Source organism: Alligator mississippiensis, chromosome 11 (genome assembly GCF_030867095.1).
Source record: "Alligator mississippiensis isolate rAllMis1 chromosome 11, rAllMis1, whole genome shotgun sequence".
Taxonomy (NCBI): Eukaryota; Metazoa; Chordata; order Crocodylia; family Alligatoridae; genus Alligator; species Alligator mississippiensis.
Window position 1 is genome coordinate 48,533,000 of NC_081834.1, and position 14,239 is coordinate 48,547,238.

The 14,239-nt window shown below is 45.9% G+C and overlaps 1 protein-coding gene across 1 annotated transcript; it reads left to right on the plus strand.

Annotated features, from left to right (window-relative positions):
- Positions 1 to 5,014: 5,014 nt before the first annotated feature.
- On the plus strand, positions 5,015 to 7,608 carry LOC132244048 (olfactory receptor 2T27-like). The gene is made up of 2 exons (XM_059714973.1): positions 5,015 to 5,020; positions 6,221 to 7,608. Exons 1-2 carry the CDS (start codon positions 5,015 to 5,017, stop codon positions 7,169 to 7,171), a joined length of 957 nt encoding a protein of 318 aa, XP_059570956.1. The 3' UTR covers positions 7,172 to 7,608.
- The last annotated feature ends 6,631 nt before the right edge of the window (positions 7,609 to 14,239 follow it).

Genomic DNA, 14,239 nt, shown 5'->3' on the forward strand with positions numbered 1-14,239 from the left:
GGTTTTTTGAGACCCAGATAGACAAAGCTTTGGCTGGGATGAACTAGTTCGGTCTGGTCCTGCTTTGTTGCGGGGGTTGGACTACATGACCTCCTGAGGTCCCTTCCAATCCTAATTTTCTATTATATTTCCAGAGCGTGTCCATCATTAGTGAGGACTATGAAGAAGGGGATCCCTTCATGCACAGTGCTCCTTCCCACGGATGCTTTTGGCAGTCTCTGAAATTTGGAATGGAGATAATTTTATAATGTAACTAGAAAATTGCCCATCAAGAATGACATGGCGGGACAGATGGGGATGGAGCCCTGCATCTGTTCCTGTGCCCTACGCCTTGCCAGTCCATGTTCAGCTCTGCTCCCCTCCCACCACCACCACTCTGCGCCCAGTCCCACTCATAGATTTTCATTTTATATATTTCATAGACATTAGGGGATGGAAGGGACCTTGTAAGACCATCGAGTTCAGCCTCGCTACCATAGGCAGGAAGTATGCTGCAGTCAAATGGACAGTCCATGCCCCCCGCTACTGCTCCACATCTGGCACATGGACAGAGGTGGATTAAGATTTATTGTGGCCCTGGGCAAACAAAACTGGAGGGCCAGTCTAGAGGTGCACCGATATATTGGTCACATTTCATATTGGTACATATAAAAGTAAAATTAATGATATCAGCTTGTTTTGCACCATGTAGCAGATAATGTCACCAATGAGTGTTGCACATGTCACCATGCAGGTGGTCAGGAATGCAGCCAGGCAGCTTGGGTAGCAGCCTCCATGCAGTTAGTCTGGAGCAGAGGGAAAATTGAGCCCCCAACAGTGAGTCACGGTGAGGGTCAGGGGTGGTGAAAGGGACTCCTGAATGGGGTGCCAGGGGAGCTGAGGGCAGGTGGGAGGGCACAAGTCCAGACACTGCACACAGTCTGGGGGGGCGTAGGAGGCATACGCCCCCCAGATCTGTTCATGGGGCCAGGTCAGGCTGCTGCTGCAGGCTGTGGGCTGCACTGGCCTCTTCCTGCAGAGGAGCTGGGAGTGCAGTGGGTGATGGCTGCACTGGAAATGGAAGCCACAATGGGGGCTAGGGCAAAAGTTGGGATGTCCACAGCCCTTCCCCAGCACTGCCCATGCAGAGCCAGTCTGCCCTGCTGCCTCAGCATGGGGCTCCTGAGGAAGGCAGCGCAGCGCAGTGCTGCAGCAGGAGTTGTGCTGGAGGGGGGGCTGTGGCCACCCTAGCATTCCTTGCTGATTGCCCGATGGGCCCTGATGACCCCTTCTTGCTGCCCATCAGTGGGGATATGGCTTTTGCTCCCTGCTGTTGAGGAGTGAGTGGCAAACTGGGTTCTGATCGGTGCCAAACTTTCGGTCAGCCCTGCTGCCCCAGGAGTTCATCAGCGTATGAGTGCACAGGGTGGCACACACGTGTGTGTTGGAGGATGGGTGTGTGGGGTGGGTTGAGCAGTGGGCACAGTTGCATGGGGTTGGTGAACACGTGTGTTGGGGCATGTGTGTGTGCAAAGTGGGGCAGCAGATGCCCAGCATGGCAGGGAAATTGCAGCTGGAAAGTTGACAGTGCTCGAGACTCCAGCCCCAGCTCCTGGCCCTTTCCCTTGGGGGCTCCATCCGCTCGGCCTGGGCTGATGAGCAGCCCCCCATGGGTGGATGTTCAAACCCAGCCGAGCACCTGGGGAGGGGCTGGAGCTGGAGCTTGGGGGGCAGCACCTCTGCCCAGTGCTGTCCCCATGGCTCCCCACACTGCTGGGGCAGTGGGGGAGGCAGGACAGGAGGAGCTGCTGGGGGCCGAGGGCTGAGCAGCACGGGGCACTGTAGCACAGCCCCGTGGGGGCCTGGTGGGGATCGGGCCAAAGCGGGGCTGCCTGGGGGCATGGGCATGTGTAGCGCATGGGCGGCCCCAGGTGGGGGGCACCACTGAGAGAAGCCAGGGTCAGCAGGATCAGGATCAGGCTGCCCTGGGTAAGGGGCCCTGGCCGGTGCTTTGGGAGGGGGTAGGGCTGGGGTCATGGGGCAGGGGGTACTGCTGGGTCCAGGCCGGAGCCACTCCCAGCTGGGTCCCCCCCAGCATGAGGGAAGAAGCCGTGGGGCTCTCAGCCAGGCCCAGGACACATGGTGGGGGTGGTGCACATGTGTGTGTGTTACCAACAGGTCCCAAATTGTTGGGGAGCCTGGACTTGTGCCCAGGTGGCTCATACATTAACCCACCCATGTACATAACCATCAGCGCTCCGTGTCCGGCCCTGTGCCACCCCTCCCTCTCTGCTTTGTATCTTCCTGGCCTGCTCTGCCTGGCCCACGTCCACCTGCCTCCCCTTACTCGCCACCTCCGTGAGCCCTCCCCTTGCCCTCAGGCAGGAAGGGAGGGGGTAGCCCCACTGCTTGGAGCAGGAGGCAGGCAGTGGGAAGGGAGCTGCCGCTGCCTAAGGCAGGGGGACTTGGGGAATCCCCGCTGCTCAGTTGACCAGAGCATGTTCGCTGCCTCCACAAACGTCCCTGGCAGCAGCTCAAACTTGGGCCCGTGCAGCCAATCACTGCCTGCCCTCTCAGCAGTGCATGCACAGTTGGCCAAACATTACAGACAGACAAACAGACAGACAGATAGACTAAGCCCTTTATTATATAAAAGAATTGTGTTATTTGTGCAGATGCAGAGGGACAGACAGGAAGAAATGCCGTTAAGCTGAGTGTAAGACCTGAAAAAGTTGGCAGATGAATGCTACTTTCAATAAGACACTATCTCTTTATCCTGTCTCTCCAGAGTAGATCACTGCAGAGCCACAGAGATCACCATGAGTTATTAATGGCCTGTTCCCATTCAAAACAGCTTTGGGGCCTTCAGGGGTTTATTTCTGGATTGAAGGCATATGTGGAAACTATAGTCAATAGGCCAGCTTCTCCACTCATGGACATAAATGCAGTTCTCATGCACTAACTGTATTTGTGTTGCCTTGTACATGTCAGGTTCAACTGAGCCAAGCTAGGAGCCAACACAAGGTCTAACTATCACCCACTTCCCACTGGTGCCCTGTCCTGATGATGCAAGGGAGTGTTAAGTGGTTTACAGGCCTCTGCAGAGGGCTGGAGAATTTGGGGCCAGGGTAATGTCTGGCTGCACAGGACATGAGGCAGGACAATGTGCTGGACAACAAAACTAGTTTCTGCTGATACATATTCAGCAACCAGAGCTCTCTCCTTCTTGCCCCAAGTCTAAGACAGCCTCAAACTCAGTTCAGGTCAGAGTCCAATTCAGGGCCAAAAGGGGATGAAGGAGGCTCTGACTCTTAATCTGCAATCTGGGAATCCTCTGGGTTTTCAGTGAAATATGAGCCACATCTTGGTTTACTGCCCTCCTGGTGAATTTTGATATTTTTTTCATGAGGAGCAGTGTTGGTCCACTGACTTTTTGGTGGATTGATTACTTGGGAGATTTGTAAGGGGTTTGGGACTGCAGCAGTCCCACCCTTCAAATATTCTGTTGTTCTCAAATATCTGTGGGCATGTGGTTCAACGAGGGGATTTCTGGCTTGGAAGTGAGAGGCCCTGAGTAGCAGCCTGTCCCTCTGATCCCAGTAGGACAAAAGCTTCCACTCCTGCACCATGGTCCATCTTTTATTTCAGAGACTATGGTAGCAGCACATGTTAGAAGAACATGCGTGTCTACAGGCAAACGGATCTCAGATAATTAACTGTATTTCTGGTTCTAACTCAAGAAAACCTGCTGCTGCTTTGTGTCCAAACTCTGAAAAATGGAGGTGTGTGGGCCTCATCTCCTGCCATAATTAGTATTAGTCAGTTAATGTACAGCATGGAGACCAGTTGTAGACCATTTATTTTTTTCCCCTTGCTATGTTCAAAATTGACCCCTTGTTGTGGGATTTGTTTTGCATGAAGAATGGCTGGTCCTCATTGATAAATGTCACCTAGGACCAATCAGTGTCTGGATTCCTCTTCCACCAAAGGTTCCTAAATGTTGGGATGCTTTCCCTTATGCAGTAAAATAAAATCAGTAACACTGGACAGTCCTAATACCAGAATTTCATTTAGGAAGAAGTTAAACGTTCTTTTCCACTTTTCAAAATGTCTTGTTTTTCAGCCTCTCCCACCTTGAGCCAACAGAGGAAAAGACATCTCCTTAAGCAGGAGGCCACAGTTGGTCCCTTACATCTCTGTAGAGAAAGTTAGTGCAGGGCGTTACCTGTTTTTGAACTTTAATTAAAGACTTGAGAAAAGAGCACCCAGGGCCTGGTAAAATTAATGTAATCATTTTGTTTAGTGCTTTAAAATGCTCTCTGGTTGGATGATGTAATTCTCCCAATGGTGATTCAGCATATAAAAGACTGGCTTTTCTCTGAGAATTACTCATGCTTTCATTCCTACAAGAACTTGATGTGGGCACCAGTAGAAGCAAGTTGGAGATGCAGTGTTATTCGTCAGGCTTCCTGTACTATGTTCAGTGCAAAGGGTCTACCAGTCTCTTTGGTATTAATTCCAGATTCTTTTTATGACCCTGTCAGTGATCCAGTTTTTAGTCTACAGTAAGAACCACAAAGAACTTTTCATATTTCAGGCATGGATCTTTAATGAAATATTTTGGAATTTAATGTGATGTAATGTAATCTTTCATTGTGGAAAAGGAAATGGAACTGATGCACAAAGTATTTTGAACTGATTCCTTTCTGTAAGAATATACTGAACAATATGAAAGGATGGACATGTTAATTCAAATCCTCACTACCTGTGTCTACAATGATGCAATGTTCTTTGTTACTTTTTGAATTACAGAAAGATGAGATTTACAGGAGTTGATTATTTATTTCCATATTGCAATAAATATTGATCACAAAATTATGGTTCTCTTATAGGTGTTTATATACTAGAGGGATGGGGAAATGAATGAAGTGTCCTAGGAATAGACAAGCCCAATAGAATATATCTGGAAGAGTTTCTGGCTCAAGAGATCAATATTCTCTCCTTCTGATACTGCTCTCTCAACTACATAAGACTGATGAAGGTAAGTCACTGTTTCCTAAGATTTTCCAGTCAAAGAGGTTTAGATCTTGAGAAATACATACATCTTACTACCAACACCACTGCTCTTCTATTTACTTTTCTTTATGTGATTTCAGTTAGGATTTTTAAATAAAGGTCAGAGTAAATGCTTCTTCATGTATTATTTCAAATAGTAGCATCAATAATAACATGCATTAATTTTAGTAGAAAAACTATTAAAAGGTGATGAGCATAATATGTAAATGTAGCGATAATTTCATGAATTAGTTGAACATTCTGTCTTTGATTAAAGCAGAATGTTGCTTTTTAGTAAAGGTGTGATTTATAGAGCTTTCTGAATAGCATTAGGAGCAGGAGTTTACAGAACGACATATAAGGGGTGAAATACTGGTTGTACAGCCACCATGGAGAGAAACCCTATTTATATTGAGCTATAATCCATTGAAAGTTACAGATAAGGATTTTTTTGTTGTTGTTGTTTTTTTTTGCTTATCTCGCTCAAATGTTCATGTCTAGTTCTTTTGAATCCATCCCCTAGCAAGAGCATACAAGGTTTGTTCTTTTTGTTTAATGTGCCTCACAAGAATCAATCACATAGAGACTAGGATTTCAAAGATTAATATTTGGGCTCCTGAAAGCCTCCTACATGTGTGAGACTTTGCACTCTTTTACTGGCATTGAGAGAAGCAAGAGGCTCCACTATCATCCATGAAGCTGAACGTGTGCCCAAGCTTTGCCAGATCCAGACCACAATACAAATGTCTTTATTAAATTGTCTAAGTGTCTCCCACATTTCTCAAGCAACCCTATGGACCTGCCACAGTTGTTAAAGGGCATCTAGCAGACACTCTGACATACCTGATTTTTCATATCCTTTTCACATCTGTGGCTGCCTGTACACAACATGCTCATTCATGTTCTCATTGGAACGCATAGATGTGGACTTGATTAAGGGTCCCTAAAGCCTTCCTGCTGAAACTGTGCTAAGGGGGACTAACAGACAAAGAAAGAGTCTGACTTGGCAGCAAAGTGCTGAAGGCACCGTCCCAAATGGAAGCTAGTCTGATTTCTGCTGCCACTGCTGTTTCTCCTGCTTGGAGCAGACAGCCCTTTTGCAAATGTGCCAAAAATAAGGCATCGCTAAGCTTATTCAGTACAAAACATGCACTTTTTATGAGCTCTCTCTCTTTATTTCCTTCAGAACCAACCAAGAGAAGTGCAAGTGGAGAGGCAAAATGCAACTGAATTTATTCTGCTGGGACTGCTGAATCACAGCAAAGTCCACATGTTCTTCCTCGCTCTGATTTTGCTTGCCTTCATTACCGCTGTGTCTGGGAATGCTCTCCTCATATTTCTAATCCAGGTGACTCCCTCCCTTCACACCCCCATGTACTTTTTCCTCAGCCAATTGGCCTTCATGGACATCTGCCCCAGCCTGTTTATAATCCCCAAAATGTCAGTGGACTTTCTGACCCCAGGCAACACCATTTCTGTGGCTGGCTGCGGGACTCAGGTTTTCCTCATGTTGACCATTGGAGGGGGAGAATGCCTCCTTCTGCCAGTCATGTCTTATGACAGGTATGTAGCCATTTGCAAACCCTTGCAATACCCCGTCCTCCTGAGCAGAAGAGTTTGCCTGGCCCTGACAGCAGCAGTATGGATTTCTGCTCTCATAAATGCCTTAATTCATACCATTTATACCATGCGTCTGCCCTACTGTGACTCAAAATCCATTGACCATTTCTTCTGCGAGATTCCTCCCCTTCTCAAATTGTCCTGCTCCGACACCTCCACCTATGAGACTGTGGTGGTTCTTAATAGCAGTATTTTGTTCCTTATCCCTTTTTCCATTATACTAGCCTCTTATGCTCGAATCTTTGCTACAGTCCTAAGGATGAAGTCAACCACAGGACAGCAGAAGGCTCTGGCCACTTGCTCCTCACACCTGACTGTGGTGGGGCTGTTCTTTGGGGCAGCAATGTTCACGTACATGAAACCCAATGCTGACCACTCAACACGGCAAGACAAGATTGTGCCTGTGTTTTACTCCATTATCACCCCCGTTCTGAATCCTGTCATATACAGCCTGAGAAACAGGGATGTTTTAGGAGCCCTTAGGAAACTGGTTGGAAAACACAGAGTCCTCCACTAGAATTGATAGTATCCATAGTTTGCTGTTATGTAAATGGTTTGATCAAAGCCAGGAGAACAGACTGGAACATTCAGAAATTTACGGTTTCTTTTTTCTAAGATCTCTGCCTTAACTCTGTCCTTCTGCAAATCAGAGGCATTCAGACTCCTCTATCATTTGATCCTTTTGGAAAAGCCTCCAGCCCCTGTTAGAGGAGATTTAACCAGATTGTTGCAAGACTATGGGTGATTGAAAAACCTATGTAGCCCATATCCTGCAAAAGGCTGAAATCCTTTTGCAGGAAACAGGTAAAGTGTTCAAATGGACACATTTCCAGCAGCCACTTTTCCAGGTGGAATTGGGCCTGAGTTTTCTACCCTCATCAGTTTAAAACCAATTAAACTTCACAGAGCTCATCAGTAGAGTCCTTGGGAGAAAAAAAAAGTGAGAGCTCCATTTAAAACACCCCCTTTTCTCTTTGATAGGTTTGATCATGAGAAATGAGAAGTCACTATTGACAAGTAGGTCTGTACATTTTGTTGGAATGAAATGAATTGTGTTAATGCATTGCATCACTAAAAAAGGAAAGAGAAAAGAAGAGGAAGCTCCCTAACTTTACAACCATAATGAGACTTTGAACATAGAGAAAGTGAAAAGGAAAGAGTTTATTTCTCTGTACCTGCAAAGACTGGAGCAGACTGGGATACAAAATGTACTGGATGCAAGTACTGATTCAAATAAAATAATTCATGAATTGTGTAGCAAAGTTGGGGTCCCTAACTAGCCACAGAGCTATTTTCCCATCTGCCTCTGGGCATGCTGCCCACCTGTCTCTCCTGCCACACTTTGTTGTAACTAATTAAGTTGTTAATTAAGGTGGGAGGCTGCCCATTTTACACCCCGCTATGGGTGGGAGGGGGGTCTATCCAGAGCTCCATTCCACCCCTACCCTGTGGCCCAAGCCTTACAGATAGCATCTCGGGGAATTGGATAAAACGTCCCCTTTGCCCATTAGCTGTGGTCCCACCCATGGGACTTTCAGCTTCCATATAAGCCCTGGCTCCATCTTAGGGCAGTCAGGACCCCGAGCTTCTTTGCTTATCATGGGCATCCCTCACTGTGGGCCCTTGGCCTTTTGACCCTTCTGGTCCTGGCCCCAGCACTGACTTGTTGAGTCCCTCAGTTGGGTTTATGCCTCCTGCCTGCACTTAGGGTTTGGGGTCCCCCATTCCCGGCTCAGGTGCCTCTGGAACCATGCCTGGACCTGTGGGGTCACTCCCTCAGCAGACTCAGGCACTTCCTGCTCCAATGGTATATGGGTCACCCGAAGGTGAGGGCTGGGGTTAAGGTGCCCCTACTCACCTTTCACCAGGGTGGTATCTGGCCTGGCATTTCCTGGGGGCTCCCACACCACTGAGACCCCCACCAGGCCACCCTCTCCAAGCAGGGTGCAGTTTTAGGTCATGCCCAGGACCAGGAGCCTCCAAACCATCCCCTACCCTTAACTCCAGGATGTTTCATACAGCCTTGCAGCCAGGCAACATTACTGCCTGGCTTGCCAGCAGTGAACTGCACTGCTTATATAGGTAGCCAGGGATCTAAAATGGCTGCCACAGTCAATCACCTGCTGGCTGCTCGGCTCAGCCCTTAACGTGGCAGCGCCAACAGTGCCCTGGCACAAATAGCTATCATCCTCCGTTCCCCTCTCACATTTAGAATGTTCCAGTTAGTTTGGGATCTGGACCTTGTAGCAGATTTCGGGGCTTTCTTAGCTCAAAAGCTTTTAAGCTTCACACAGCTCTTTATTTCCTAGACACAAGTGCCTCTTGGGAGCCATCAGCAATGTAAAGCAGCACTCAATAGCATAACTTAACATAGCTGATATGGGGGAGTACACTTATAATTCTGTCTCTTCTAGTCCTAAAAAACTGCCCCGACTCCATCAAAAACTCTCTCTCTTTCCCTGAAAGACTGTATACTTCCCCTGGTCAGGTAATTATCTTTCTCAGTTGGCCAAGTCAGTAATCACTCCCAACTGCCTGCAGCTGGGCTGTAGCCCTTGCAGACCTGCTGAGAGTTATTTCATGGGCTCTGTCCTCCTCTGTACCCCACCCATGAATTAAGCCCTTAGGTAACTAGGGCATGGATAGACAGGATTGGGTGAGAGAGAATTTAAGAGGTCTTCCCTGTTCAGGGCACGGATGTGTTGCTTGCAACCAATTGCACAAATTCAGCTGTAGCACTTTATTTTAGTCTAACTCCAAAGAGCTAAGAGAAGGTGGTTGGATCAGATAAAGGAGACTATGAAAATTAAAAAGCTAACAAAAGCCCTAGCAAGTGACAGAATAGTGTGGAGAACATGGATTTGAAACAGCAGCTAACCACAGTTAAGGATAACATTGATGAAGAAGAAGAAATTCAAAGGTCCTGCAGGTGTGGGGAACAATTAAAAAACAAGCTTTATCCAGGGAAAAATGGATTTGGTAGAGTATCTGGCCCTGGTAATGCTCCTTGTTTCCATCTTCCAGGGGCGCCAACTCCATCTGGGTGAAACACATAGCCATGTCCTTGAACACCATCTTGAGAGGGAGTCACAAGTGCTAGACACTAAACCCCTTCTCTTCAGACCCCTCCAGCCCCTGCAGTATGGATTTACACTCGGCCATAGAAAGCACAGTTATCCCAGGTAGGGATGAAAACTTCCCAATTTACTCTAACCTGGCTGTAGGACCAGAGGGTCTGGTGTGAGTAAGCTTAGGGTATGCATTGATTTAGGCCATGTCATCTGGGACTTGTCCTGCTCCGACACCTCCATATACGAGCTTCTTGTGTTTGTTAGTAGTATTGTCCTGCTCCTCACCCCTTTTCCATCATACTAGCCTCTTACACTTGTTTCGTCTATACAGTCCTGAGAATGAAGTCAACCAGAAGACAGCAGAAAGCCCTGGCTACTTGTTCCTCACATCTGACTATGGTGGGGCTGTACTATGGGGTAACTATCTTCCTGTACATCAGACCCAACACTTACCACTCTCCAGAGCAAGACAAGATGGGTGCTGTGTTTTACACTGTTGTCACCCCGGTTCTGAATCCCGCCATATACAGCCTGAGAAACAGGGATGTTACTGATTCAGATTAACAGAAGTTTAGGGCTTGAAGGGGCCTCATGAGATCGTTGAAACCAGCCCCCCTTGCTTTTGGCTGGAAAGACTGCTGTGGTCATAAACCCAGCAAGGTGTGCATTCAGTCTCCTTTTGAAGATCCCCAGGGTAGGTGCCTGCACCACCCCTGCTGGGACTCTATTCCAGATGCTGGTCTCACAAACCCCAAAGAAGTTTTTCCTTACTTCCAGACTGAAACCTTGTTCTAGGAGATTATGACCATTGCTCCTGGTTTTCCCCTGGGGCACTTCGGTGAATAGTTGTTTGCCTAGCCCATGCTGCTCTCCCTTGATACATTTGTAAGATGCATGCCTAAGGAGTGTTTAGAAAGTTGGTTGGAAAATACAGTCTTCCACCAAAACTGACATTAGTTGTACTTGCCTGACCTGTGCTTGGACTGAATGAAGCCAAGAAGGTCACTGATGGGGTTTTCTAGAATCAAGGGTATTTTGACTCCTTTACCACTGAATTACTTTGGGAAAAGGTGTCAACAAGTTTCTTCATCCCCCTCCCAACCCCCCCCCCCCACAAAAAAAAAAAATAAGCACACGCACTTCATATTCTGGGAGACTGGACATAACTGTTTAATATAGCTAGCACTTTCTATGGGTTTGACATACTGTATAACCATAATCCTTGCCTCCTGCAGATTCCTGAAATTCTCCTGAAGGAAACAGGTTATGTGTTGAGATCTGAACATTTCAAACCTCCACTTGTCAGAGTGGGATTGCACTTTTGTATTGACTGTCCTTCTACTTACATCACCTTTAAACCCAGTATATTCCAGTGAGTTCAGCAGTGGAACCCCTGGTGTTACTGGAGGAAAAAAGAGCTCTGATTGAATCCTTGTCTTGTACCTTTAGTAGCCTCGACGATGAAAAAAATGAAAGTGACTGTTAACAAGTAGCTCCATAAAATTTGACTAGATGTCAATCCTGCCTTTCCTAACCTTCCTGTTAGTCATTATCTTGATTCTTTGATGCAGGTTTATTTTCAGACATATGTGTTAGGCCTGTGCAAAGTGGCAAGTATTCACTTCTGATACAGATTCGGCCGATTTGGGGAATAGTGATTTGATTCGGTGATTCGAATCACTGTCCTGAATGATTTGTCCAAATCTGATTCAGAGATTCAGCTGCTGCCGAATCAGCTGAATCTCCAGATCACACAGGCCCCATCCACTGCCTACTCTCCCAGCTCCAACAATGGCTGCTGCACCCGCCCCATCTCCCGGCTCTTTGGAAAAAAAAAAAAAGCCCCCACTCACTGGCTGGAGTGGGGCAGGATCTCTGTTGCCACTCACTGCTCCATGCTTCATGGGCAGCTCTGCCATGATCCCTCAGAAGCCCCAAGGCTGCTACAGCAGCCCATGAGCCTGGGACCTGGAGCGGGTCAGGCAGCCATGGGGTGGGGGCTGGGAGAGGGGGCGGAGGAGCAGGCAGGGAATGGGGCCTGGTGGGGGACCCCCATGGCCCCCTCCTCCCTTCTCTAGCCCCCCACCCACCTCCGCCACTACTTACCAGCTTGGAGTCCGGCTCCAGCTCCCTGCTGCAGTGTGCAGGGACTGCCTGAATTGCCAAAGCTCTCCGAATCTTTTCTGATTCAATTCAGAGAGCTTCAAATCAATTCAGACCTTTTAATTGGACCCCTGATTCCATTTGGATTCAGAGATTCAGTTGCCGAATTGGGCTGAATCTCCCCTGAATCGAATTAGCACCCAAAGCTTCATACAGCCCTAATGTATATCTACAGGCAAGTCAGTCTCAGATAATGAACTGTATTTCCAGTTCTTATTTAAGAAAACGTGCTGCTCTTTTGTGTAGAAACTCTGAAAAACTGAGGTGCGTGGGCCTGGTCTCCTGTCATAATTACTATTAGTCAGGTAATGTAGAGCATTGAAACCCACTGATTCTTTCCCCCTTGCTATATTCAACATTGTTCCCTTGCTATGGGATTTGTTTTGCATGAATTTTCAAAAAAATGCTGATCCTCATCGACAAATGTCACGTAGGACCAGAAAAAGTCTCGATTCCTCTTGTACCAAAGGTTCCTAAATGTGGGGATCTATTCCCTCATGAAGTAAAATAAAAACATTAATATTGGACAACTTCTACTATACATAATCCCAGAATTTCATTTTATGCAGAAATTAAACATTGTTTTCCCCTTTTCAAAAAGTCTTATTTAGCAGCCTCTCCCATCTTGAGCCAAACAGAGGAAAAGACATCTCCTCAAGCAGAAGGCCACAGTTGTCCCCTTACATCTCTGTAGAGAAAGTTAGTGTAGGGCCTTACCTGTTTTTGAACTTTTAATTAAAGACTTAGGAAAAGAGTCCCCAGGGCCTGGGAAAATGAATGTAATCATTTTGTTTAGTGCTTTTAAATGCTCTCTGCTTGGATGATGCAATTCTCCCATTGGTGATTCAGCATATAAAAGACTGGCTTTTCTCTGAGAATTACTTATGATTTCAATTCTATAAGCACGTGATGTGGGCAGCTGTAGAAGTGAGTTGGAGATGAAGTGTTACTACTCAGTCTTCCTGTACTACGTTCAGTGCAAAGAGTCCACCAGTCTGTTTGGTATTAATTTCAGTTTATTTTTATGACCCCGTCAATGATCCAGTTTTTAGACTATAGAAAGATCCACAAAGATCTTTTCATAGTTCAAACATGGATCTTTAATGAACATTTTTTAATGCAATGTAAAGTAATATTTCATTTTGGGAAGGAAAATGGAATTTATGCACAAACTATTTTGAACTGATTCCCTTCTGCAAGAAAATAATATTAATCAATATCACAGGATGGACATAATAGCTCAAATCGTCACTACCCAAGTCTGTATGGATGAAATGTTCTTTGACACTTTTTGAATGACAAATGTGTAGGTGACAAAGATGAGAGTCACAGGAGTTGCTTCTTTCTATATTACAATAAATATTGATCACAAAATTATGGTTTTGTTATAGGTGTTTATGTTCTAGAGTGATGGGAAAAATTAGTGTCCTAGAAATAGAAAAACCCAGAAGACTAAATCTGGAAGAGTTTCTGCCTCAAGAGATCAATATTTTCTCCTTTTGGAATTGCTCTCTCAGCTACATAAGACTGATGAAGGTAAGTCACTGTTTCCTAAGATTTTCCAGTTACAGAGGTTTGGTTATCCGAAATAGGTATGTCTTACCACCAACACCACCACTCTTCTAGTCACTCTTCTTTACCTAATTTCAGTTATGATTTTTAAATAAAGGTCAGAGTAAATGCTTCTTCATGTATTATTTTAATTTGTAGCATCAATAATAATGTATTACTTTTAGCAGAAAATATTAAAATGTGATGAGCATAATATGTAAAAGATGCAGATAATTTCATGAATTAGTTGGAGATTCTCTTTTTAATTAAAGAAAAATGTTCCTGTTAGGAAAGCTTCATAAACCAGACCTTTAATAATGGTAGTAGAAGCAGCAGTATAAAGAATGAGATAAAATGTGAAATCCTGGATATATGGACATCATGGACAGTGAAGTGCTGAATGGAAGCTAGTTTAATTTCTGCTCCCACAGCTCCTTCTCCTGTTTGGAGAAGAAAGGCCTTTTGTAAATGGGACACAACTAAGGCATCACTAGGTTTATCCAGTACAAAACATGCACATCCTCTCAGCTTGCTCTCTTTATTTCGTTCAGGAACAACCAAGGGAAGTGCAAGCGTAGAAGCAAAATTCAACAGAATTTATTCTGCTGGGACTGCTGAATCACAGCAAAGTCCACATGTTCTTCCTTGCTATGATTTTACTTGCCTTTGTTACCGCTGTGTCTGGGAATGCTCTCCTTATATGTGTAATCCAAGTGAATCCCTCCCTTCACACCCTGATGTACTTTTTCTTCAGTCAATTGGCCTTCATGGACATCTGCCCCAGCTTGATTCTTTTCCAT